Source organism: Echeneis naucrates, chromosome 15, assembly GCF_900963305.1.
Source record: "Echeneis naucrates chromosome 15, fEcheNa1.1, whole genome shotgun sequence".
Lineage (NCBI taxonomy): Eukaryota > Metazoa > Chordata > Actinopteri > Carangiformes > Echeneidae > Echeneis > Echeneis naucrates.
This window is the reverse complement of record NC_042525.1, coordinates 20,362,025-20,389,506: the sequence shown is the minus strand read 5'-3', so window position 1 is coordinate 20,389,506 and position 27,482 is coordinate 20,362,025. Positions and strand designations below refer to the sequence as shown.

Below are 27,482 nucleotides of genomic sequence, written 5' to 3'. Positions count from 1 at the left end.
AAGTAGTTACTAATAAAATCCCACCTGTCTACATCTTCACTGAAAAGCAGCTTCCTGTTAAGACAAAAAAATAAAAATGAGTAGGACTGGCATAGAGGCACATACCTCTTAACTTAGCCCATTTCCCTTTCCTCAATTTTAACCACATAAACACGCACTAATATTTTCAGTGGGACACATGCGATGTATTATCAACCTCGAAACCTGCTGGTGAATGCTAATCAAAAACTGATCTTTCTAGCCATCTGATGAATGAACTCTAATGTTCACTTACTTCTTAGTTTTGAAAATGATAGGAAACTTTGTAACTTTGGCCACTGCTGTTGGGCCTTCTCAAAATAATAGCTCATTTTGTCAGTCTGCTCTTGTCTAGCTCCTGGGTACCAGTGGTGCAAAAGAAATTAACGCACAGAAAAGACACTAAAATGCTGTGTAAACCCAAATGAGTTGCATCTGTGAAAACCTCAAGCAGCTTTAAAAAGTAGAATCAAATTGTAGCTTAAGCAAAGAACAAACTAAATGAACAAAAGCTGAATAATCTCCATTTTGTGGGTAAATGCTGGTGAAGTCTTAGAAATGTGCAGCATAAACAAGAACAAGCTCTGTCGAGTAATATCAGTACTTTTACAATGAGGGTGTCCTCAGTAATATTTTTCACTACAGTTGTTTCATCCTCCCATGTAACAAGCACTTTAACATAGACCAATGGTTTCACTACCTTCTCAAGCTCTATCATTAAGAAAATAGGCTAAATGGCAGTGCTGCAGGATACAGGGTTTTATTTCCCTGACTTACTAATATAGCTAACAATTAGAAATACAGTCAGTGCCTTTTTGCAAGAGTCCAGAGATTCTAATGAGCCTGCAGTCCCAGTGAGTTAATAGTGGGGTTGCAACCAGGGGGGTAAAACTTTGCTTTGTGCACAGTGACCTGTTGTACCTTAGGGTTAGAATTATTCAGGACACCAGAGATCTGTTGCAGGAGAGGAAATTAATTTGATTTGACAAAATGAAAGGTAGGTGGTCTAGGAAATTGACCAATATTATTTGATTTCCAGCAGAAAACTTGCCTTCAAGCTGAAAGTAAAATAATCTAAACTGCCAGTGAATGGGAAAGGAAGGCATGTAAACTCAAAAGAAGAGGTTACAATTAGGGATTAATATGTGCCAAGGAGAATAAGAAAGCATTTCTGCCCCAATATTGATTGATTATGTGTGAAGAAACATAGTGGAAAAAGGAAGAAGTAGGAAGGATTTCACGAACAGCCACTGGAAAAAGACTTGGCTAGGATGAACCCACTTCCCAGACTGTAACCCAAGAGGGGCCCCTTTGCTGTTAAATCACCTTCAAAAGTTTACGGGCCTGTCATGATAGCCAATATGTCATCCACCGCACACTTCCTCTGTTCTGTGCCACCCAGCGAAAGGAAGTGTCAGAGCCGCAGGTCAGAGACAGACAGAAAACAGAGAGAGCAGTGGAGAGACAAATCCACAATCCAACTGTTGGAGTCTTAAAATCTGCAAAATTTATTCAAATGTATCCTGTGGCTAGTGATGCCGCTGCCCAGAAACTGGGACGAGGGTGGGTGGATGTCTGAGGTGGGATAACGAAAATGAAATTCTACATGGGTGGAGGAGAGAATAAACTGGTAGACATTTCAAAAGAAGCTGTATTAAGGCAGATGATTTAATTGTGATGGTATTCCATAGTTATTATCATTGCAAAATAAAACTAGCACAATGTGAATACAATAAATGTATTCTGGAAATTGAGCGTATTATTTTTTACCTCATGAGATGTGTTAGGCAGGGAGCATGAACCAGCAGTTTCCCTCAAACTACAAAATGCCTTGTTGTGCACGAGTTAAACCTTTAAACTATGAATAGAACCAGGTTAGCTTCTTCTTAGTTTAATGTGATTTAAAAGAGCAACAGCTTTCGGGTTCTTATGCAGGACATAATGAAGCAACATGGAACTGGTTTCAAATTTTTCATCACATTCTTGTTAAGAAGGAGAATATTGAAAAAAAGCTGAAGTATGTCTTTAACAAATGGAAATCTCCTTTACGTCACTCACACCTGAGGAACTCATTCAGAGACCCTGAGTAGTATCAGTTTCACAATTCATTTTTTCCAGGCTTAAATTATTTTGATTTATAGATTTTGCAATTTCTACTATAAATTATTTCTACAGACAGATTCATGCCACAAAAATAAGATAACAGAGGTCCAATAGTTTTTTCTTTACTTCTTCAAAATGTAATCTTCACTGAGTATCCAGCACTAGAAACCTATCAAGCACATGACAACTTTATTCTTACTTATCTGCTGAATGGACTTTCTACTAAGCCGAGCAATTGGCAGCTCTAATGTGAGCAGTCCACAGGAACCACCCTCTTCCTCTTAGCCAAACGTTTACAACAGTCTGTGGGTGTTGGAGGGAAACCCCACCTTTGCTTGACAGCACATTTGCTCTGCCCAGACATATGGCATCTCAACAAATAGTAAGATAACAAATTCTCCTGTGTGTTCTCCAAGTGATTTATGTATAGGTTAAAGCAACAGTATCCACATTGTGCATCTTGGATTAATACCAGCACTAGCAGTGTTCCTGCTAGACAGACAGACTATTTGTTTTTGTTTAGGATAGATAATGTACTCCTTATCTATCCTATCTACCCTACACAACACATCCCTGCTAATCACTAACAGCGATATAGGAAATTACTATTTACCCACGTAGTGGGGCATTCTGATTCTGTGGCAAATCTTAAAGGTCAATATCCAGCAGCTTGCCCCAATCTCTATCCCAAACTGCCTTACAAAATAAACAGTAATGCCTGATGAAAGATGGCGTGTCCACTCCAAAGACAAACAGAATGAAAAGTTAAATCACTTGATGGATCAGGTTTCGTATGGAGAAGCCAGTAATGAGAAAAACAGGTCTGGCTGCAAACACTGTATTTTCCTTCCAGTTTGGCAGCATTTTGACAGGCAAGACGCTAACATTTCTTCATCTACCACCAGCTACCCTGTCTGCTCTTCCTTGTTTTTTATCTCTATCATCCAGAAAATAACCTCATGACAACGCAGAGGTTGAAAAAAATATTCTCATATGGCTCATATACAACTACTCAGCACACTTAGTGTTAAATAAAATTTTGGCTGCTTTACATGTAGATGGTGCACCTGTATAAAGACCCCCTTTCATGTCGTGAGTGATATTTACCATGTGTGATAGATGCCTCTCTACGGGCATCTAATGGCAGCAGGTATGTTCCTACCCATAGTGATGTTGCACACAATTAAGCTACAGCCACAAGTAACTCATCAAACAAATAAAACCCACATCAACTTCCTCTGTCACTTTTGAAGAAGGTTTTTCAAGCTAGTTTGTCTTTGCATTGGAAATATTGATCTAAAAGTGTGAAATTAATAGGAAGAAATGGGCTGGATGGTAGCCTATGCTAATATGTTCTGGTGATTTACCCCCTTCTTCTTTTTAGGCTTTTGGCTGTTCTCACAGCTTTGGAAAAGTAACACTGACAAGTACCAACGGTCAAACTTCAGCACTCTACGCTAAACGCTTTACTACAATACAATAAATATTACTGAAAAGATGGCCTCAATGTCTCTCTCCACTCTTAAACATGAGACACATGTCTGCGTATTTTCCTGCCAATTTTCACAAACCCCGAAAGTTTTTCAGAGATCTTGGTTGGAGCTGCAGCAGCTCTCTACGGAGTTGCCAGGAGACACAGATGCTGGTGGGGGAAGCGCACAGGAGCACTCATAAAGCTGAGGCAGCTTGGACTACGTGCTGCACTACTGGCGATACACCTGGTTAATGTCTGCTCCTTGCACAACAAGATGGACGAACTGCTGCTGCTGAACTCCATAAACTCATACTTTCACCACTCCAGAACACGCGTTTCTATAAATGAAGGTTGGTGTACCGATGTCACAGCGTTGAAGAAATTATGCAGCCCTCACTTGGAGTCCCTTTTCATGAACTGCAAACCACAGGCCTGTGTAATGGAGGCCTTACAACACCTGGCTGACCAGGTAACAGATGTGGAGAAAAAATATCAGCAACATCAGGTCCATGCAGCAATGGACCTCAACGAAATGACTGACACTGTAACACCTTACATCAGTTTCTGTGAGGACTCGTGTGTGCAGACCAAAACCTTCTGCACATACAACAACAACAAACTGTGATTTAACACCAGCTAGGCAAGGAGGAGGCCTTCAGAAGTGGGGAGCGTGCCCTGTACAAGCAGGCCAGGAACACACTGACGAGAGAAATCGAAGCCGCTAATCGGAGCTTCTCTGAGGAACTGAAGAGCAAATTCTCAGCTAGTGACTCTGCTTCAGTTTGGAGAGGCCTGCAGGACATGACCAACTACAGGAGCCCGTCCACCCACCCTGTAGGGAACAAACAACTGGCAGACAAACTGAAAATCTTCTACTGTCGGTTTTCACTGTGGATGATGTAATCAACATGGGACTGCACTTAATCCCCCAACACCTCAAATCCCCAGGGCCATACACATGGATCCATGTTCCTGGGAACCATCAAGGCCTCCACCTGTCAGTAGATTTACAACTTCCTCACAGACAGGAGACAGCAGGTGAGGCTGGGTAGCATCCTCTCCAAGACTCCCCCGCCGGGGTGTGGTCTTTCCCTGCTGATCTTCTCACTCTACACCAAGAACTGCACCTGTCTGTGAAACTTCTAAAGTTTGCAGACGACACAACGGTCATCAGCCTCATTCAGGGCGGCAATGAGTCTGCCTACAAGCACAAAGTGGAGTGGCTGGTCGTCTGGTGTGGTCAGAACCACCTGGAGCTAAATCCACTCAAGACAGTGGAGATGACAGTGGATTTCAGGAAGCTGCCTCAGGAACTGCAGGTCATCTTCTACACTGCCATCATCCAGTCTGTTTTCTACACTTCCATCACTGTCTGGTTTGGATCGGCCACCAAGCAGGACAGGAACTGACTAAAATGAACTATAAGGTCTGCAGAGAAGATCATTGGAGCTGACCTGCCCCCCATCCAGGACCTTTACGGGTCCACAGTCAGGAGCTGGGCAGTTACTATCAATCAATCAATCACTCACAATCTATTCAGACTGCTTTCCTTTGGTATGCACTATAGACCTCTGTTCGCCAAAGCTACCAGACTTAAAAACTGTTTCTTCCCCCAGGCTGTCTCCCAGATTTCCACATAAGCCAATCTAATCTAATTTCAATGTATATATATATATATATATATATATATATATATATATATATATATATATATATATATATATATATGTTTTAAATCTTATTTCTGTCTTTCCCATGTCCAAGTCTGAAACACCAGAGTCAAATTCCTAGTATGTTTACACATACCTGGCAATAAATCAATTTCTGATTTTTTTAAAGAAACAAAGCAAAGTGATTATCTTATGTAATCAAATTTGTGCCCGAGCATCAAACCTTATGAGATTTGCTGTTCTTCAAAAGAACAGCACCCTTAGCCATCATTGCTATATTTTCTCTTTTTGTTAATCACAGTGTGTGTGTGTGTGTGTGTGTGTGTGTGTGTTTGTTGTCATGTGTATCCAGAGAAGTGATTAAGACCTGGAGGTTATAACTGATGAGAGAGATATGGAAATAAGATATTTAAAGCATTACAGGTTTTGGTGCATACTTTTCCTGATTACTTAATATAAGCAAAATTTATGATCAAATAAAGACATAGTGTAAAACAACGAGTAAACACGAGTAACCTTCTGGTTATTATAGCTGACATTGTTTTATCTGTATAATAAAAAAATTCAATGTTTGTTTTACACTTTTTCTAAGTTTATGTGTTATTCCAGGCAAGAAAAATCTTTATTGAGTGACATGATTAATAATGAATGACTTATGCTAATTTTGAATATGTGGTGACTTTTTCGTTGTGTAAACTTGCTGCTGAGGACAAACAGTAAAGCAGTGTGGTTATACTGGAGTACATTGCTGCTAGATAACAGTATGGTGCACCATTCACTTTCACTGAGTACACACAATGCCAAACGAGTAAAACACACCACTGTCTGACAAAACATCAGCTCCTCTGACACTGTAAATAAGCCTGTTTATGTTAGGAACATCAAAGAGCTGCTTAACAACGAAATGAGAAAACCAACTGGATTGCCCTCAGCAGGGCATCACTCAACAGCACTCCCTAGCCATCCACCCACACAGCCTCTGCCAGGTTTGATCTCTGGCCTGCAAACTACAGGTCAACAGCTTGGTGCATTAAGTGATAGTTAACTACACAGGGCTCTGAATACTGGATAATGGTATTTTCATAACAAGGATGTCATTAGTTGTCATAAGTCAGGGCATGATGTTTTTACATTTGATGTTGATTAATATACTGTTTGCGTCAAAGTCACATTGCAACTTTTCTACCGTGAGCAGGGCTACAAATACTTTTGAACATCTTGGATGGAGGATAAGGGAGCCATTCTTGACCTCAAATAAAAAATACAGAAACATATATATATATATATAAACAAGATAATAATTAGGGTGTATTGTATAGCTATTTTCACATGCTCACAATCCATCTAATAGTTTGAGTACAGAGCAAAAAAAGTATTTTTAAAATATTATACTACATATACTGAACTTCTGTGTTACAGTGTAATAACACAGCATCTATTATTCTTTTAAATATAGAAGGAATAAGCATAATATCAGATCCTTTTTTAATCCGTTTTAACATCCTCTGCATGGGTGCAAGATATTCTTATTGAAACATCTCAGTTATTATTAACATCAGCATGTCATGGATTGCTTTACATGACTTCCCCAGCATGGTCTTTTTAATAGCTGACCCCAGTCTGGCAGGCATTCTGTCTGTCTTCTGAGGGGTATTTGATGGCAGGACTCTGGGAAGCCTTTGGTCACTTCACAGCCCCATAGTCTGAGGTGCTGCTGAGCAAACACCAAACTATTCTTAGGCAACTGCAAAGTGTCTGGAGAAAAGCTTACCCTGACTATAGCCCCAGTCTCCTGTGACATGGTTCTCAAACCTTGCCAGTAAAAGAGCAAACTTTTCAAGCTTGTTTTTAAGCTTGTTTTAAGCTCCAGATGGGTTATTTGTGTGAGCAGGAAACCTGAAAAATAGAAGTGCAATGGAAAATACCAAATGTGTCGTCCATTGCACACTACTCTTTACCATGATAGATCAACACAGCCCAACTGAGCTCTGTACAGTACGGTGTCACATGACGCTGTAACCTGAGAGCTTAAATAAAGATTCTTTCACTTCCCTCTTTTTACATTAAAATGCTCAAGTCATCAAGAGTTCCACCACTTTGGGCTTTTAACTCCTTGCTAATGAAAACAGGACAAATACATAGCTCCTGCATGGCAGCCAATTCTTGGGCTACTAAGAAGAATTTAGACATGTCCACAAGTCTTTCTTTCCTCTCGAATTAAAAAGCCTCCAAAATAAGCTGTTGAGAATGTCTCTGGTATATCTTTAGGTCATGTATATGAGGAAACTTTTTCAGACTGCTCATCCTGTTCTTACTCTTTGTATTCATCAGAAATGAATTTGTCTTCTACCGCCTATCCGTTTTCTGGGTCGCGGGAGGTGCTGGAGCCAATCCAGCTTACATTGTGCAAGGGCGGTGGTACACCATGGAAAGGTTGCCAGTCCATCACAGAGCCAACACATAGACAAAGACAAAGACGAACAACCACTCACATGCACACTCATACCTGCAGACAATTTAGAGTCACCAAATAGCCTCAACATTCATGTCTCTGGACTGTGGGAGGAAACCAGAGTACCTGGAGAAAACCCACAAAGGCACAGGGAGAAGATGCAAACTCTACACATAAAAAGGCCCTACGTCCCAAGAACCAATGCCCTTCTTGTTGTGGGGCAACAGCAGCACAGCGGCGTGGTGGTTAGCGCTGTTGCCCCATAATAAGAAGGTTCCCGGCCTAAGGCCTTTCTGTGCATGTTCTCTGGCGACCTGGAAATGGAACAGCAGTAGAAGATTGATGGATGGACTAAAATCAGTGGGTTGAAATCCGATTCAAAACGTTTTTTTCTCGACTGAATGAGATTGAAAATTTCTGCCAGTCTACTGATGTATAAAAATGAGAAAACTGCTAGTGTTCATCCAATTTAACTAGATTTAAATGCTATGTAGTAAAATTGATTTAAATAAAAGTGTGATTGAAAAATTAATAACATGGTCTTTTTTATTAGACTAAATCAAAAAATAGATGATCACTAGTGTGTGTGCCCTTGAGCCCAGTCTTTCAAGTCCCCCTAATTACAACTGATCTGTGAATGTGATATGTAGCCCTTTGCAAATGAGCTGCTACAGTTTTAACCACTATTATCCTTCTTCACTGATGCTAGCTGAGTTTCAATTCCACTCCTAAAATGCCTCTGAAAAGTGCTGTTGTTGGCAGGCAGCCCAGGTCTATTAACTTGAGAGCATGCTCGCTCTGGGTTTTGGAAAATAACTTCTGTACCCACAATATGTCTGGAGCAAATCAAACAAAGACCTCAGAGACTGCACAATTTTTATTCTGTTTTGCTTCCTGTAAACAGCCATTATACAATAAACCTATCTTAATGGCAGATATTGGCTGAGCTTACATTGCAGACAAGGTATGTGACTTTAGTCCAGTTTTACATGTTTCACCCATTTTGGTCTTGTATACAAAATACAGGGTTTATGGTAACAGAGCTGGCCTGGGGACACAGCAGCAGAGAGAATGCCAAAGAAAGAACTACATGTTTAATGTTTATGTTTACATCAGTCAAGTTAATCTGGAATGTCACATAAAAAGAGACACTGTATTTTCATCAGATTTTTTGAATCCTGAATCTATCTTGAAGAGAAAACTAAATAGTTTGTTAGCATTACACCTTTTTACCCCAGTCATCTGTGCAAGCAACCTATATCTGGTTATATTTCATTGTCGGGGCACTTTATTAGAGGAGCAAAAATTATGTTAGGATACAGAGCACCAAATCTTGGATTGGGAGTAGGGATTGGTTAAGAGCACAACTATCAGTTCTGCTCATCTGTCCTGCTCTTTATCGGCTCTTGTATTTCTCTTTTTTATTTTATAAGTGATCAAAAATTTGAATATCTTGTTTTTTCATAGACTGATGATGGAAATTAAAAAATAATACTGTACAAAATGATTTGCGACAGGGCTTCTTCTTTGACAGTATTTTACTGTGTAGTACAGCAGCCCCAACATCACCTCTGCTCTAAATAGTCTAAGACTGAACTTCTGAACTTTCAGATGATGTTGTGCTCAATTTAGATTAAACTAAGGAACAAGAAGGCAGCACAGTGGCATAGTGGTTAGCACTGTTGCCCCACAATAAGGAGGTTGCACGCCTTTCTGTGCTGCGTTTGCATGTTCTCCCCGTGCCTGCATGGGTTTCCTCCCCCTGTCCAAAGACATGCATGTTTAGGTTAATTGGTGACTTTAAATTGTTCATAGGTCTGAGTGTGAGTGGTTGTTTGTCTCTGTCTATCTCTGTGTGTTGGCCCTGCGATGGACTGGCGACTTGTCCAGGGTGTACCCTGTACTCGCCCAATGAGAGCTGGGATTGGCTCCAGCACCCCGCGATCCGGAAATGAATAAAGCAGTTGAAGATGAATGAATGAATAAATAAAGGAACAATCAGCGGGTTCAGGGTTACTTTTCATTATAAACACGTTGTTCTAAATTCGTCTTGAATCTCATGCATCTTGAACATCTTTAACTAGATGTTGTGACAGATTGCTGGTGTCACCGCCTTCACGTTAGGCTTCTGTCTAATACCTGTGGGTGTGTGTGTGAGTGTGTGTGCACAAGCAGTCCATTTTGAATAAGTTCCCTGCCTCCCACACCAAAACACAGTTTAGCACCCATGATCCAGGTATTCTTTATAAACATAATTCTATTCATGGGAACACTGTGTGTGACATCATGACAAAATGTGATCCTCAAGACACCTGGTGGATTAACAACCATTGCCCTTTGACACTTATTTATGTCTCTCTGTCTGTGGAGGAGTTTTGTTATCGCTGTAGTGTCATAGGATGTAAGGCAGAGTAACAAAACTATTTTATAGTTGTGCTGTATTGAGTTCAAATTACTTGTGGTAATAGCATGAGAAATGCTTCCAATGTCAAAATGAAGAAATCAAAATGAAGCAAATCTTCTTTGTTATTCTTGGTTAAAAGACAGAGCGTGCCGTAGCAAAAGGTCAGTGTGTATAGTATCCAAGGCTAATTTCAAGCAAATGCACTAGAAATTTCAACACCTCTGAAGACATCTCACACAAAACAGCAGGATGAATTTGTCAACGCTAAGAGGAAGAAACAAAATAAACTGTGGTTACAAAAGCCATATGTAGATGTCTTAGTGAGTTTCACAGAGATGTGCAATCCTAGATTTAAAGTGATTTTAAGTTGCTGCTACTTCACCTATCTCAAGCCAGGTCACAGTGGTAGCAGTCTAGGCAAGGAATTCCAAACATCCCTCTCATCAGCAATGCTCTTAAGTTCTTCTTGAGGGACCCCAAGATGTTCCCAAGCCAAATGGCAAATGTTGCCCCTCCAGCTAGTTTTAGGTCTACCCCATAGTCTTTCATGGAAAACCTACAGAGGAAGGCGCTGCAGAGGCATCCGTATCAGATGCCCAAACCACCTCAATTAGCTCCTTTGGACGCAAAGGAGCATCTATGCTTCTCCAAGTTTCCTCCAAATATTGAAGCTCTTTATCCTATCTGAAATGCTGAGGTGGGCCACCTTACTGGGGAAGTCCATTTCAAACAAAGATTTGACTGATAAAGCAGAAGCCCCGCCTTCTGGCTCAACTCCCGCTTTACCATGACAGTGGCATAGTCTCTGCATTACTTCTGACACTGTACCAATTCATCTGTCAATCTCCCGGCCAAACAACCCGCCCGAAAAGAAAAGAAAAATACAAAAATACTTACTAAACAGTCTTTTTTGTATATTTGATTGTATAAGGCTGATTGACACCTGTTTGAACAAAAATGAACAAGCCTGAATTACATTGAAACATCTTAAGCCGTGTTTTGTTTTTGTTTTTTCCACTTTGCTGAAAATGTCTTTCAAGAGCCGAACTGCTTAGAATGGCCAGTTTAAAAAATGCATTCAATTTATCAGATATTTTTTTTTTTATCCCTTTGTTTTTCCATTGTTCACCACAAGGAAAACTCAATACAACCAAATACAGCCAAACTCAATTTGGAATCTGTTTTCCCTATAAGAGGCAACTAAATTGTTATTGTAGCTGGGGATTGGTGTGCATTAGGGGAAAGGATTCTATTACATCTAATCTCACATTAATGTATTCACTATCGTGCTTTTTTATGGAAAAGCCCCTTATTTGTGGTCAACTCTACTCCCATTCACACAAATATGCATTGAATGTGCCAACATGAAATGAAACATACCACAGGCTTTATTTGGAAAAAACCTAATTGAACACTAATCAAACAACAAGCAAATCATTTTTTTGAATACATTTTTCCTCATGTGCATGGATATGAACTTGCTGAGTGGATGCCATATACACACACAAATGCACACATTTCCATTTGCATTTCATAAATTCAAACCTCGAAACACAGTTAGCTGTAAAAACTTTCCAAGCATTATGCTAACATGTTTAGGACATAAGTGGTGCTGAGTGTGTGTGTGCTGTGTTCAAGTTGGAACACTGGGAACGAGAGGAGATCGGGTAGCTGAAAGCTCACTACTAAATTTACTATGAGGAAACCAGATGGTGCATTTCCCTCATTCATCTACTGCAATCACTTCTTTCAAATGGAATCCAGGAGCTGTAGGAGAGTCTGTGAAGATCTTGGGCTTGCCCCTGAAATACCATAACCTGAGTCTAGAGGAACACTTAATTATACCTACAATTTGAAATGCTGCTATAATTTCAACAATAAATGATTCAGAAATTTTAGCCTGTAGAGATGAAGTTGTATTAGAATGCAATATGATTATAGTTTTCCGTTATCAGTATTATCACTGTATTATTTTTTGTTGAACTGGTTTAAAACACAAACCCTAAAAACAACTAAAAGCATATAAACATTAAAATAACAACAAATCAGTGTTGCAGATGAAGACCAGGAAGAAAGCATTATCCAAAAGTACATCGATATCCAAACATTACCTATCTTCGGCAATGTCTCTCAGAATCCTAACTCTAAACACATCTGTCACCTGTCAACTTACTATACACTATACAATAATCAGCCATTGTTATGGTGAATTAATTTAAACAGGAATATTAAACCACAGTAATTTCTACCAACATTTATGATAGCACGAAGCTGCAAATGGTCTCATCTTTGGTAACCTCATAATCTAACTAAACTGATTTTTTATTTCATTGACTTGACTGACCACTGTGGGAAATTTAGCACCTGCTAAATGTTGTGCCAAAAACAAGAAAATCCTTCATCAAACTTTTTTGCAAATGTTTCCACCATTCTGAAGTAAAAACTAACAAATAAAGCATTATTAACAGCTGCCAATGAGTGACTTCACTGTTGCTGATTTTTCCCAAACATCCACACCTCACCCTGCTGTCAGACCACACCACATCTTGAAGCAAGGCTTTGAGTTGAGCCAGCTGGAAGTTGGATAGTATTTAGCACGTGTTTGCGCATATCACAGTTTCCTATCTTGAAACAAAAAACCAATCACAAAACAGGTTTATTATGACACAATTTGTAATGAGATTGCTTGTATGATTTAGAAATGGAAAATTGCAATTCCTCCAAATACCAGAGAGCCCAGTAAAGGTGCATACAGTTTTTTGTTTTTACCTATATTTTTTCACTTTTAATCATTTCTTTTTGTTCTCTTTGTCTGTTTAACTGACATTATCTGTCTCTGCCTGCTACATTCCTCCAAGTATGGCTGCGCACTGGCAGCTGCACTGTAAACTTATCATGAAAGAAGAAAGGGGATCTGCTGTGCTCTCTTCCTGTCAGCACAGATGTCAAGGTGAACTTGGGCTCCTTAAATAACCGGCTCCAAGACCCTGGGAGCCCCCCAACACACTCAACCCCACTGGCTGTCAGCTCCACATATTAGAGGAAGTCTCTGGTTTACAAGGACATCATAGGGTTTCTTTTCTTGCTAAAGCTAATTCAACAGCCAACACAACATTTATACAACATATTTTCAATTTCCTTGATGAATAATATCAGTTTTATTTCAGTTTTATTTCAGCATGTAAAGAAAAACAAATTTTGAAACTTTCAAAAATGAGTATGGCTGTATTACTCTTAGAAACAATTTGATATGGTCAGTGATTTGGTTCTAAAACTATACAGATAATACAGACCATGGGGTGCAGTGCAGTGATTCAATAACAGCTGAACACAACTTACAATTAAAAAGTAATCAGTCTGAGACTGATATTTTTTATTAATTAAAATCTCTTTGACTTTGAGCATAAATCCGTCCGAACAAAAGTTAACATAAGAGGTGATACACTTGAGGCTCAGTATGTTGGATGGTCTAGTAGCTTAAGGGTTTAAGGCGTTGTCTCTGTAATTGCAACGTCCCTAATTTGAGTCCATCTGGGGATGCTTTGATGCATGTCATCCCACATATCTGGTCTGGAAATAGTATCCACAAAATTAAAAGGCAAATAAATGTACCATGTTCACAATACAACATTTAGACAGTTTGTAGAAAAAGAAGAATCTTTTTTTCTTAAAAATCTTTGCAGATGATTTTTGTTGGTTATATCAGGTAATCATCACCCCCTTATTATTTACTATTTCATGTCCTTGGGCATAGTAAATTCAACTGGGAGAAATTAGGAAAGTGACATAGGAAATAAGGCTAGATGCTGACAGTAGAATTACTCATTGCTGCATTTCATCAATGTGCATTAAATATGTGCAGAGATGTCTGTCTTCAGAAATTCTGAGCCCACTTTTTTCAGATTACAAATGTATTGCTAAAGTTTGAAGGTTAAATGCCATTATGCTTTGAGTGTTGTAATCCATGTTTTCAAGAGGCACACAGCCTCACCCATTAAATTCAGCACACAAGACACACAAGGCACGCACACACACACACGCACGCACACGCGCACACACACACACACACACACACACACACACACACACACGCACACACTATGCTGCTCTCTTTGATCCCAGGCTGTGGACCGCAGCAGCCTGTCAGCTGGCAGACTGCTGGGAATATTCTGAGTTCCCAAAGATCCAGCTCCCCTCCAACAGCACCAGCACCTCACAGTCCAGTGTTTATACTTTGAGCAATATAAAAAGTCACATTGTTCTTGCATAGCACTATCTACACAGGTTGTTCTCCTGTCCTAACCACTGTGCTATTTACATCTCACAGATACAAGTACAGTTAAGCCCCTTAATGGACATTGTAGGAAAAAGCATCACTAGCTATAGTCTGTTTGTCTGTTTCTCCATCTGTTTTGTCACATGTAGTGTTTTGGGGAACCAGGGCTGTACCTGATCATAAATCTTCCACACCATAACTGAGTCACAAGGAGCAGAGCGCAACAAACCTAGTCTGTTAATGTTTCCACTCACAATGTTTCACATATGTAAAGGCTGAAAAGCTTTTTCAGAAATAGCCCCATTATTCCAATGGACAATTTCAGGTAACATTAAAGTCCATTTATCTCAAATTATATTTTAAAGAAGCACACAGTTCCAACGCTATGTATCTCACCTCCTTTATTTTACACACACACACAACAATTCAACAACCTATCCACTCACATGAAGATACACATATGTGCACATGCATCCACAGGCTTTCAAATCACACATGATTTTTCTGTTTTTTTCTGTCCACTATTTTGGTTTCAAATCTGACATTGGGTGAAAAATTATCAATCAATGATGGTGTTGTCTGTATCATGTGAGTAGTTAACAGTCCTGGATGAGGCCTGAACTATGCTTGCCATGCCAGGCAGCCAAGATGCACGACTGGCAGGGAGGGGATGGAAGGGATGGGGTGAGAGGGCTGGGGTCAGATTGCATGCTTCTATTTTCCACACATTGCTTTCCCTGGGATCCCAGCCAGATAAACTGTCAAAGCCCACTTCCTTCCTCAGAAGCTGGGGTCTTTAAGTGTCCTTAAGCCCACGCCAAGCCTCTCCATCTCTTTCCCACTAAATCCATGATAGTCTTTAAACAGGACAAATCCATCCTCACAGCTATGCTGTGTTTGAGCCACAAAGAGTTCATGTTATTGGCCTGCCTTTTGGAAAGCAATAGTCATTCATAATCCTACACTGCACAAGAGAACTTTGTGCTCTCACAACTAAAATAAGTACCAAAGTTTGCATTATTTTATAATGCCGTTGTTTTAAAGTTCACTTACTAGGCAGCTGAAGTTCCCACCTACATCTGACTTTGTTTCCAGTTCTATATTAATGCACAATTATGAAACAATTGGGATTAGGCATCAAATCTAATAACTATTTGTATCACTCACAACAACCAGAAAAAGAAAAATGTTTTCTTTATGAGTTTCCAATTTGGCATATTATAATAATAATTTGGGTAATGTTTTTTATTGTCAAATATTTTTCATACCATAAACAGTAAGTACAAATTTAACACATCTAATAATCAATATATTTAAGTTCTACCTTTCAAACTTAGAAAATTTCAATTTTCAGAAATGAATTTTTGCGTAAAAAGTTAGGGCGGGGCCAGCACAGCGGCGTAGTGGTTAGCGCTGTCGCCCCACAATAAGAAGGCTGCGGGTTTGATTCCCGGCCTTCAATATTGATGACAGCCACCAACTATACAGTAAGCCATGTGTTTAGTAAGTCATCTCCATCAGCATAATGTATTTAAGCCTATTGTTGTCATGGTGATGATAAATTGATTTCAGAGACCTCAGAGTCTTTGAGGCCTGAAGTCATTCTGCTGTTCTGCTTTTAGCAACTTGCTCAGTTCATTTTTCAAAGCATGCTCACAAACATGTAAAGCTCAGGATAAGTCTCCTAGCCCTTCAAGTGAAAAAAAGACATCCATTGAACTTCAAGATACACACTGGTCTAGATTTTCCACAGCTATGTTCTAAAAATTACACAGAGATAACACACCTCATCCAATCATGTTACAGTTCTGCAATAAAAAAAATAACCACAACACGATGACACATGATAGTAGTAGTGACAGTGTGATGGTATAGGGATTTTTTCTGACTCAATTTAAGCCTTTATACCTACTGTCCTTGTCAGAATTCCACAGTCTATCTGAGTGCTGACCCTGCTCATTCCTTAAAAACCATAGTTTGCCATCTTCGAATGGTTACATCCTGCAGAATAGTTTTACACATCACAAGGATAAAGCCTTCTCAAACTATTTTCAACATGACACTGAGTTCCGGTTAGTCTTCAGTCATGGGCTTAATAGACCTCCTTGAGGATGTAGTAGAACATGAGATCAGCTTGAATGTGCAGCCAACAAATTAACAAAAAATTAAGTGATACAGTCATATCAGCATGGAGCAGATACTGTTCAATATCTGCTTGGTCCAGGGCCTCAAGATGTATGTTTAATAAGTAAGAATAACTCTTGTTTTACTTTTAGTACAAAACACAACACAGCACTACAGCATTTATCTTATTGTTATTGATATTAATTATTAGAGAAGAACACCAAGAATGGCTGACATTGTTAATTACACAGAGAATAATAATTTACTAATAAACTGGTATGCCACAACAAGATAAATCTTTCATAATTCTTGAACTTGAAAATGAAAACCAGTTATCCTTAACTTAAACGTAACTCATTGGCCTCATTAACAAAAGAGGTAAGAAACTGGACCTCCAGCCTTCTAAGTCTTCATTCAGCTTCATACAAATTAATACGACCAACCATGGAAGCAAGCAAGGTCCTGCTCAGTGCCCAACCAACAAATCAATCCTACCCACAGCAACACAAACACAAAGAACATTTCTTCTGCTATGAAAATATTACAGAGCTACCATAACATGCTTTTTTAGGTTTATATTCTAAATTATATTCATGTCAATAAATAAAATTTTTATCCAAACGTTAATTATTTAAAAAAATTTAACTTAAATTTCTCCTTCTCTCTTTCCCACATCTCCCTATGCCTTCTCAAACCCAACCAATCAAGGCAGACCCCACCAACCTTGAGTCTGATTACTTGGTAGAGCAAAGTTCAAATAAGATCAATATGAGAAAAACAGCATTATGAAACAGGCTTGCCATTTTGACAACTGCTTGATTTAGCCACAGTAAAAGAAAGATACAGGTTGAATAATTACACTTACCAGACCTCAGGGCTGCCAAAAAGAAGAAGTAAATGAGGGAAGGTATTATAATAAGCAAAAAATTGATAGATATGGAGAAGTGGAAAAACCAAAATCAGGTATGAAAGTGACAAAAGACTTGCACAAATGGTGGAAAGTGACAGGACATGAGGAGCATAAAGAACAAGAAAAGGAATGACGAATACGATGAATATGAGGAACATGAGGTATATGATAGTACAAGATGTATATTATTTAGGCAAGGAACATACACATAAGTAATATGAGGTACAAGGGATACATGTATGTATGTACTGGCCCTTCAGACATCAGGATAGACCATCACAAAAATAGGAAAACTAGATGCAAAACGAGTTAACAGTAGAGACTTTAAACAGAGCTACTGAAGAGGTAAACAGTGCAATAAAATAATTTCAGAAAAAGTTCTCATAATAATTGGATTATTTCCTGAAGTTACTGTGCATAATCATGCAATTTATTTATTATTTGGCACTTAATGTAATGTTAAAATCATCAATAAAATCATCATCTAATATTTCAAAACGGGGCAGCATGCAATAGTGGTTAGTGCTGTTGCCCCACAGCAAGAAGATTGTGGGTTCAATTCCCAGGCCTGGGGCCCTTCTGTGTAGAGTTTGCCTGCTTCCTGCCTGTGCAGGTGGGTACGCTAGATACTCCAGTTTCCTCTCACAGTCCAGTCTGTAAAGAGTAGGGTTGATTGTGATTCTAAATTTCCTGTAGGTCTGAGTGTGAGGGTGAATGGTTGTTCATCTTTGTATGTCTCTGTCAGTCTGATTGTGTTGGCCCCAAGGTAAACTGGTGACCTGTCAAGGGTGTACCCTGCCCTTGCCTGGAATGTTGACTGGTATTGGCAGGAAAAAGTTCGGCTGGTATTGCAGGTAAAGAGATAGAAAGTAATTTCAAAACTTGACATGGTGAATACATTATATGTTGGATCAAGTTTGCAGAAGGTTTTGGAATCAACAGTAAAACTAGATGAAAAGTATTCAGCATTTTATACAATGCTTTACATTGTAATAATTGCTTTACATTGTATGTCAGTTATGCCAGACAATACAAAAAACCTCCTTTTCCCACACTCAGTCAAGAAGCTTTCACAGTGTCAAACCATCTGTTGGCTCTGAGATGAAAGACTTTGACACCTGGAGAACATCCTCTGAGGCTGCAAGCAAATCGCCTACTTAGCAGGTGTTGACGGGCCATCCCATAGAAGACTACTGTCCCATCCAAATACTAACATTGTTAGGGTTGTCACATGCACAAAAATTAAGCAATGGTAGCCCAGAATTTTCTGCTCCTATGCTGTTTAATTATGCTGTTGTCATATTAGACAATATGATTTGACCAACCCCTTATTTTATTTTTTCCAAAAAACATGACTACTGAGTCCATGAGTCTAGCCATTATCATGCTTCTAAAGAGTCATTGTAACTAACTTACATGGACACTATCAGATACAATACGATGGACAGGTCAATCACAGCGCCAACACACAGACGCATAGACAGACAAACAACCACTCACACTTATACTCAGACCTACGGACAATTTAGAGCTCCCAATTAATCTAAACATGCACGTCTTTGGTCTTTGTGTGGTGGGAGGAAACCAGAGTAACCGGAGGAACCCACGCAGGCACGGGGAGAACATGCACACTGTACAGAAAGGCCCCAGGCCCGGGAACTGAACCTGCAACTTTCTTATTTCAAAACATTGTTATTAAAATGAAAATTTTTAAAAATTTTTAACACATGACATGAAGATGTCATTATAATGTCAAGACATTCATTATGAAGTTTATCTTGCATTATATGTAGTGATAACATATTTAATAGCTAAAGTTCATTTTCCCATGTTATTTATGTGCTAAATTAATGTGCCAGTGAGAGGAATTGAATGGATGAAATGTGGGGAACATACCTGGGGGACACAGGCAGCTGTAAGGAGCTTCCCTCACCTCCCGAGTCTTCGGCAGTTTTTCTGCAAGCTTCTACACAAAAAAAGAGTGAAGAAGGTGAACGTTTGAACACAATAAGCATCATTTTAACATCATGTTGTACCCAACTTGAAATGTGTATTGTTAAAACACAATTTGTAAGTATCCACAATCTCTACATATGATGGGTTTAATGGGATACTAGGACAATTTTTTGCAGCTAATTCTGTTACAACTCTGTTGTTATAGTCCATATATGAAATGGAAAAAGTAGTTACCCCAGACTCTTAGTAAAATGTAAAATATATTTTATGGTGAGAGATAACCACAAGATAAAAACAACCTGTGATGTGAACACACATGTGACAGTTGATCTCATTAGACCATCAACTGCCGGTGTGTGATTTGACCAGGAGCAAAATACAAAGCCAAACATTCTCCCCTGCATAACAGTAGGTCCCACTGGTGGAGATTACTAGCTGAAGAATGGCAGAGCAGGCGGTTTAGAGGGCTGCAACAGGTGCTGAAGGGAATGTTATGAAGGCACTGTCATTCTGAGCACTGCTGCAGTATTCTGGGTACTGCCTGTTTCCTCAATGCGTCTGTTATCTTGATATGAGAGTTGACAGCCATGGATTCACTTAGGACTCATTAAATATGCAACATTTCAATGGGTAAATATATACTTGTATTTTTTTAATTAAGTGGTAACAAGAAAAGTGAATAAAAGTATAACAATTGCCAAAGAGTAAACATGTGGGAGAAGAGAGTGAAGAAAAAAAAAAAAACTAAATTAGTCAGTTAGTGTGTTTAAGTGTAGCTGTGTGTGTGGGTTAGTGTGTGTCTTTGACTGTGACAGAACAGAAAATATGATATGGTATGAGGACCAGTTCAAAAAAGTCACAAGAATATTCACAAGAATTTATTTGGCTGATACTGGCAGATTCCAATCACCACTGGATAAGTCTTTAGCAAGATCAATCCAGAGGACGCACGCCAGAGCTTTCTCTTCTCCAACTTAAACTGAAAAACACATTTTCCAACTGTGATAACTCTGATTACTGCATAATGGAGACTTAATTCAAATAGGTTCAAATAAAAGAACTTTAATTTACACTAGATTAGAGGTCAATAATTGCACAGTCAGACATTGCAAGTAATATTTATGTTTTCATGTTTGCTGGATTCAGAAAGTACAAATGTACTTTCAATTTCATTTCATTTCATTTCAGTTTTACTACTTTCACGAAAATGTTACAAAATTAACACGAAAATTTACAAACTGACCACACTAGCTGTCTATTTCACATTTAACAGAATACACATGTTGCTTTCGATTTTAACAGCCATCGCATTCATCCATTATATAAACTGCTTGTCCTTTCAGGGTTGCAGAGGAGTGGAGCCAATCCCTGCTGACATTGGGTAAGGGCAGGTTACACAGGCTGCCAGTGTATCACAGGACCAACAACCAGAAGTACACAACCAGTCACCGTCCACCGTGCTACGCTGATTTTAACATATTTTCCAAAATAATACAAAAAATGCAACTAAATGAACAGTGAATTACGACCAGGACTCACAGCAGGTTACTTTAAGATGGTCCAGTGTTTTCTTTGTGTTCTTACCTCCTATTTTTTATTTATTTATTGCAGTTGTTATCCTATTAGAGCAGTCATGACATCACAACAGGACTCTCTGACACTCGGCATTTCTCATCTCTTTGATAATCTTCTGATTTCACTGTACCTTCACAGATTCTAGGCTCCCTGTGCTGATACAAAGCAACATCATAACATAACTGAGCCAATATATTTGGTGAATGGTGATCTTCTCTGTCTGTATTTTCTGATGTATGTCTCTCTCCTTCCCCCTTGCATGCGCTGACATACCAAGCACAATGTACTGTACTGTACATTGTGCTTGGTGTGTCTTCGTCTTCGTCTTCGTCTTCGTCTCACCCAGTTCCTCTCCTCCCTCTCCTTGTCCTCATCCTGCAGGCGGTGATTTACTTCTAGGTTCTAGACTGTAATTCATTACTATCGGAATGTCCCATTAAATCACTGAAAATCCTTCAGTTGATTCACAATGCTACTGCACAAGTATTAACAGGAACTAGAAAATCAAACTGCTGTTTAAGCTTCTCTTCATTGGCTCCCAGTAAAATCAGCAGTCTGTAGGGGACTTTTGCAGCTTTCAAAATCAGGCATAAAACCTTCTTCTATTACAAAGTCTGTGTGAGTTTAATTACTCTTTAGTTATGCTATCATCTTCAAATCTGTATGTTTTTACTAGCATTTTTATTGTATTTTCTCTCCTCTTGTTCTCTCTAAATCACCCCCACCCCCGCTAACCCAACCAGTCAACGCAGATGATTCCACCCACCTGGACTTCTGTCTGAGGTTTTTGCCTCTTACGGGAAGTTTTTCCTTGCCACTGTTGCTATAGGTAATAGGCACGCAATCAAGTGAAAATTAGGGAAAAATTCACATAGACTTCAACTCAAACTGAGGTATTATTACAACCAAGTGAGCCACCACCTGATGGTCATTAGAGAAAATGCAGGTTGAAGGCGCCTCAGCAATGGTCTAATTTTACAACTTTGGGAGCATGGCACACTTTTCGATACAATTAATTTTACTAATAGTACACTTTCTTCACTTTGCATCTTTCCTTTCATGATAGAAAAAACATGAGTTTTCAAGTTGAAGAGTTGAAGTGAAGTTCACATTCAGTTTCATTATAATCTTTATGGCACAGCTATACTGCACTGATATACATTTGTCACTAGAGGTTTCTAGTTTAATTTGGGCATTTACAAAGCTCACAGCTACTAAAAATGGTCAGATACACACCCTCACGCAATGTTTTCCAGCAAGTTTCTTGGCTGCTGCCCAAATTAGGCTGAGGAAGAGCTTCTTCCCCCAGGCCATCAGGACACTGAACTTTCAACCCTCCAGATAACCACTCAGCCCCCCTAGCTCCTCCGTCCCTCCAAACACACACCATTTTCACTCCTCCCTTATGTAAATTGTATATTTTATATTTTGTCTTTCATATTTTATAGTTATATTTATATTATATTGTATTCTTATGTATACTTTATTTTCATATTTTATCTTATTTAATTATTTCTCCTACATGCACAGTTTGCACAGGGTTTCTGTATGCATATACAGATATGCATATCCTGATTCTAAAACACCTATGGAACATGCGAACGTGGTGAGATGGAGATATTGGTGAAGACTCAGAAAGTATACCGTGAGTGCAGCCTTATGTGTTTTACTGAAACCTGGTTGAATCAAAACATCTCTGATTCCTGTGTGGAACTACCTGGCTTCACTCTCATATGGATAGACAGAGACACTAAAGCCAGTGGAAATAAGAAAGGAGGAGGATTGGCTTTGTTACTGTCAAGGAGAAGATGTGCTGTCCAGATATTGAATTATTGGCAGTTGGTATGAGACCATACTATGTACCAAGAGAATTCAGTCATATCATAACAATACTTGTGTATATTCCACTCAAGGCAACTGCTGAAGTTCCATGTGAAGTTCTCCATGAAACTCTTGCCAGGATACAGACTAAAAATTCTGAGGTACTTGTATTAATATCTGGAGATTTCAACCCCTGCTGACTGGATAATGTTTTGTTTTGTTTTTTTTTTTAATATTTTTTATTTTTATTTTGATGAGCTCCTGACTAGGTGAATTTCCTTTTGGGGATCAATAAAGTTATATCTATCTATCTATCTATACATTTCACTGTGAGTGCACCACACTTGACAAATAATTATCTTGACTCTTGAATCCTGAAGATTAATGGATAGTCAGTAATGGTTGGTTTCAGCATTCATTTCATACAACAGAGATGCAAATGAGAGTTTTGACAGCCCACCATTTTCAGCTTTTTTTTTCCTCTTTCAGCGTTTCCCTGTTTGGGATCGACCACAGCAAGTTGGCTCCATAACTGGCATGGTTTGATTTGGCTACAGTGTTTACACCAGATGATCTTCCTGTGACAACCCTTCCTATGTATGCAGGCTTGGGACCGGCACAAGCACTAGTTGTGGCTGGGGTTTGAGCCAGGGGACCTCTGCATGCTCTACCACTGAGCTACGGGCTACTGCAACCATATTGCAACAATTTTCAAATACAGTTGATTAATCCAGCTAACATAATATTGACACATAGACGTCATCTATCACACAGTCTTAAGTATTTAATAACCTGTCCTGAAATGACATGTTGATTTCTTGTTGACATAAATCAAAATTTTTCATTATGAAAACATTTGACGATAGCTCACCACAAATCCTTGTTGTACTGTGGACGCATCTGTCAGTATATCTGCTTAATATCAAGCTTGCTTATAATATATTAATGTATCAGTCACTCTCAATGTGTTTATGTGTGTGCATATATATGTGGAATGAGTGAATGAATGATTATGTTTGTCCTGACAAAGTGCAGAGATTAAGCACTTTTAAGCAAGTGGTCCAGTTGCATTCGGCTGTCAGAGCAGCACACTAGCACATACGTCCTACCTGTACAGTCCCAAACACATATATATAGAATGCAAATACATAGAGAGGAGAGGAAACGTGAAAAGTGTGTGTTATTTACATTTCTAGTACTCAAAATGTGGTCTCAAGATCCCAGAATGCCTGTGCACCAGACAGCTCTTCGTGGTTAACTGTAAGTGTTGGGGCCATGTTGAGGGAAAGATAACAAAAGACTATTGGACGGTCAAGGGGGTCATCCTGGTTTCAGTGTGTTGTTGATGATATGACAATTATTGTAGAGGAGGATAAATTCAAAAATCACAGTAAAGTTTTTTAACTTCAGAACTTGTTTTTTGCAGTTATTAGAGGGCATTAGATATTTCAAATCAAATCAAATCAGATTTATTTGTATAGCGCCAAATCATAACAAAGTTACATCAAGGCACTTTGCATGAAGAGCAGGTCTAGACCAAACTCTTTATAAAATTATTAAAAGAGACCCAACATATTTAAAACCTGGAAAAATAAGTGGAAACATAACTAAAAACAGGACCAACTCTGTTTGCTGGAACGGGACACTTTTTCCATAACAGGGAAAACTGGTCATCATTGAAGGAGACAAGGAGGTGGATTCTGGTCATTGTTAGATGTAAGTACCAAAGATTCCTTACGCTCTCTCTATAGAGGACCACATCTGTACATGAGTCCCATTAATAAGGACTATTTATACACACAGAGTTAAACAAAAAGGCTGCATCACCTGAGGTTAATTTGGAGATGAAAACTAATAGCTTCTCCCCCCACTAGGCCCTAAAACAGCACTACAATTAACAACAGCATGATTGATTGAATATAGCTATGACCGTGAATAGATCAGTTTGTCGAGGAGTACGACATCTAAATATTGTGGAAATAACTTCCTTGGATCACAGAGTGTTAAATGGTTTCTATGGAAAAAAAAACCTTGGGACAAAGTTATTTCTCCAAAAAAATCACGTTTAGTAAGGAAGTGTGCTAACGGTGCACAATTTGGATGTTTCCCATTTTACAGAACGACAAAAGTCCATATCTTTGTCCTGCAGCTGTGAATGATCACTGCCATAGCTCATTGAGTTATTTTGCTTCCCGTTCTTATTCTGCTTGCTTTTTGGTTCTTCTACAGTGTGTAATTTTGGTCCCTGAGCGCTCACAACACAACAGTAGAATATTACATGAGTGCAGTTAATTCTTCCATCATGACCATTCAGAGCAGGCGAAAAGCATCAGAAAGCCATGGCACTGTTTATTCGTTTTGCTTTAAGCCAGTCAGTTAGACGTTTTATGAGAAATTAAAACAGTTTATCCAATTACAGTGAAACCAGCTAGTTTACTATTTGCAATTACAGAGATGCATTACACTAAGTCTGGGCAGAGAGGGGTGATAAATGTTGGTCCAAGCCAAAGCAAGACAGTAAAACAGAGCTGCTGCAGGAGTTGAATCACTTTGTGTAAGTTTCTGCTTTACGCCTGCTTTCTAGCGAAGGACTCTTTGAAGGGATTCAAATGGTTCCAATTGTATTTTACTCTATGTAAAAATGGCCCTACTTCTCACTTGGTTTATTATCTCAATAAGTATTTTTCCTACTGTGTTTACTGTCTCAGTCTCTAGTTTCAAGTCATTCATTTCATTTTCATTTTTTTCGTGATAGAGGTAAATATAGTTTAATGAAGGGTAAGCATTAGGGTATAGCTACTGAGTGAGTGACTGACTGACTGTACCACACACAGCAATCTGCCTGAAAGTCATGAGCAGTTCAGGTCAACCCCTCAGTACTCCTAAGCTCCACCTATTCCTCCAATTATATTTTGTTCTGTTTTCAAAAGACCAAGATGACAACAGACAAATTACAAAATGGAAGTGCTTTCTAATGAAGCAGCTTTTAAGAACTGTCTAAGTTACTGACAGCTTGCTAAATGATACATTTAATAAAGAGATATAATTCAGTAAGACACCAGAAATAAAAATGTTTGGCAATTCTTTTGACGTGTGATTTACCTACAAAAATCATTTGGAGATTTTCTTTGAACATTAGTCATCATCAACTTAATGTGGTATGGCCTAACGCTAAAGGCCCATTCGAAATCATGACTATAACGCTGTTACTTCAATTGATTACCCTGATCAAAATAGAAAATCAACCATTAATATTCTGCAATTATTTTTAAAAAATGCTTTTCACACAGCACAAAATATTTGACACGGTCTGTTATGAAGCCTGACACACACCTCATCTGTTGTTTTTCTGCTTTTACATCTCTAGGGTTCATTTGCTCGCACTATGTAAGAATGACAAATAAACCAGGTTACTTATGTTCCATGTAAGCATGATGTGAATTTGAGGTTATATAATTGTTGCATTACTTGCTGGACACATTAACTAAGTGTTATTAAGCTAAAAGGGAGAATTAAAACAAAAATAATGGTTTAAAATTTGGGTCAAAACAGCGAAGTCAATAAATCAATGACACCCCCACCCCCACCAATGTCAGCAGGCATCCCACTCAGGGTGTTGCAGGGTCCTGGTTTCATACATATCATTTGTGAGATTATTCTATGTAATCTGTTCCTAATAGGCTAAAGAAGTAATAAACCCAGTCATGAGAAACTGATATCCCTAAAACGCTCAGATTGAGTTCTTTAGTAAAACTCACCTCCTCCAGGATCTTTTCCAGTTGGCCCATGATTATGGGCTCCACCTGCTCCAAAGACAACCTCAAGGCGGAGAGCTGCTGCTGCTCCAGACTTAGTATCCTGGACTGCAGCTCCGAGGAGCGCACAAAAACCACAACACAAACTCCAAGGCACAAGACTGACACTGTGATGCAAATCGCTACAGCAGACATATCTCTCCACCTTTTCTGCTCCTTCTCGCCGAGATTCTTCGAGTCCTCACCCACTTTACCAGTGACTCCCCACTTCCGATCTTGTTGCATGTTAAACAGCCAAGCTCTATTTTATCCACGCAGATATTCCGATTTTCATCTGGCAAAGAGACGCACGCAAGAGTTTTCCAGACAACTTTGGAACTTTGTCTCTGTTGGGTAAAGGGATTTGCAGATGCCCTTTTCTACTCACAGTCCTCTCCTCTGCCTTACTGCATCCAGTTTACGTCTACATTTATGTCAAAATGGGAGACGTGTTGTAGGCTGTTATCAGTCAGTCACTGATATTCCTGGCTCACAGGACGGACTCGTACACTCCGTTTCCCCGCTTTGCTTGTCCCATCCGCTGCTTTCGCTCGGAGCGTCCCTCTGCGCGCCGCTGCTCGGTCATTAGTACGCGTCTCTGAAACCCGAGCCAGCCTTCTGTTCCGCACAGCTCCTGCTGCCTTGGCTCACGCTGCATGCTCCTCCTCTGAGCGGCTCTAGGTGAAATACCGGGGAGGGATTCGTGAAGGTCTTGGTGCCCCCTTTGATACGTATACTTGGTGTAGGGTATTTTTAGGATCAAATCCAGGGACGAGTCACTCTGTCGGTGTACTGATATCCTGCTGACCTAGCAATGGAAAGCAAAAAATAAGGTGGAACTGTAGTGGTAAGTCCTAATATCCCAGGCAGGAGCCTTTGTATGAGGTTCCTACCTGGGATATTGT

At 39.2% G+C, this 27,482-nt stretch overlaps 1 protein-coding gene across 19 annotated transcripts in view; it reads right to left on the bottom strand.

The window, feature by feature from the left end:
- Nucleotides 1–27,180, bottom strand: part of col13a1 (collagen, type XIII, alpha 1) — a 104,839-nt gene extending 77,659 nt beyond the window's left edge. For all 19 annotated transcript variants that reach the window (XR_003841671.1, XR_003841670.1, XM_029520867.1 and 16 more), the window contains exons 1-2: nucleotides 26,542–27,180; nucleotides 19,328–19,397 (exon numbers count right to left, since the gene is read on the bottom strand). Coding sequence is in view for 17 of the 19 variants with exons in the window: in XM_029520867.1 (XP_029376727.1) it covers nucleotides 19,328–19,397; nucleotides 26,542–26,823 (352 nt within the window). In the remaining 2 variants the exon portion in view is untranslated. The remainder of the gene's footprint in view (nucleotides 1–19,327; nucleotides 19,398–26,541) is intronic.
- Nucleotides 27,181–27,482: the final 302 nt, after the last annotated feature.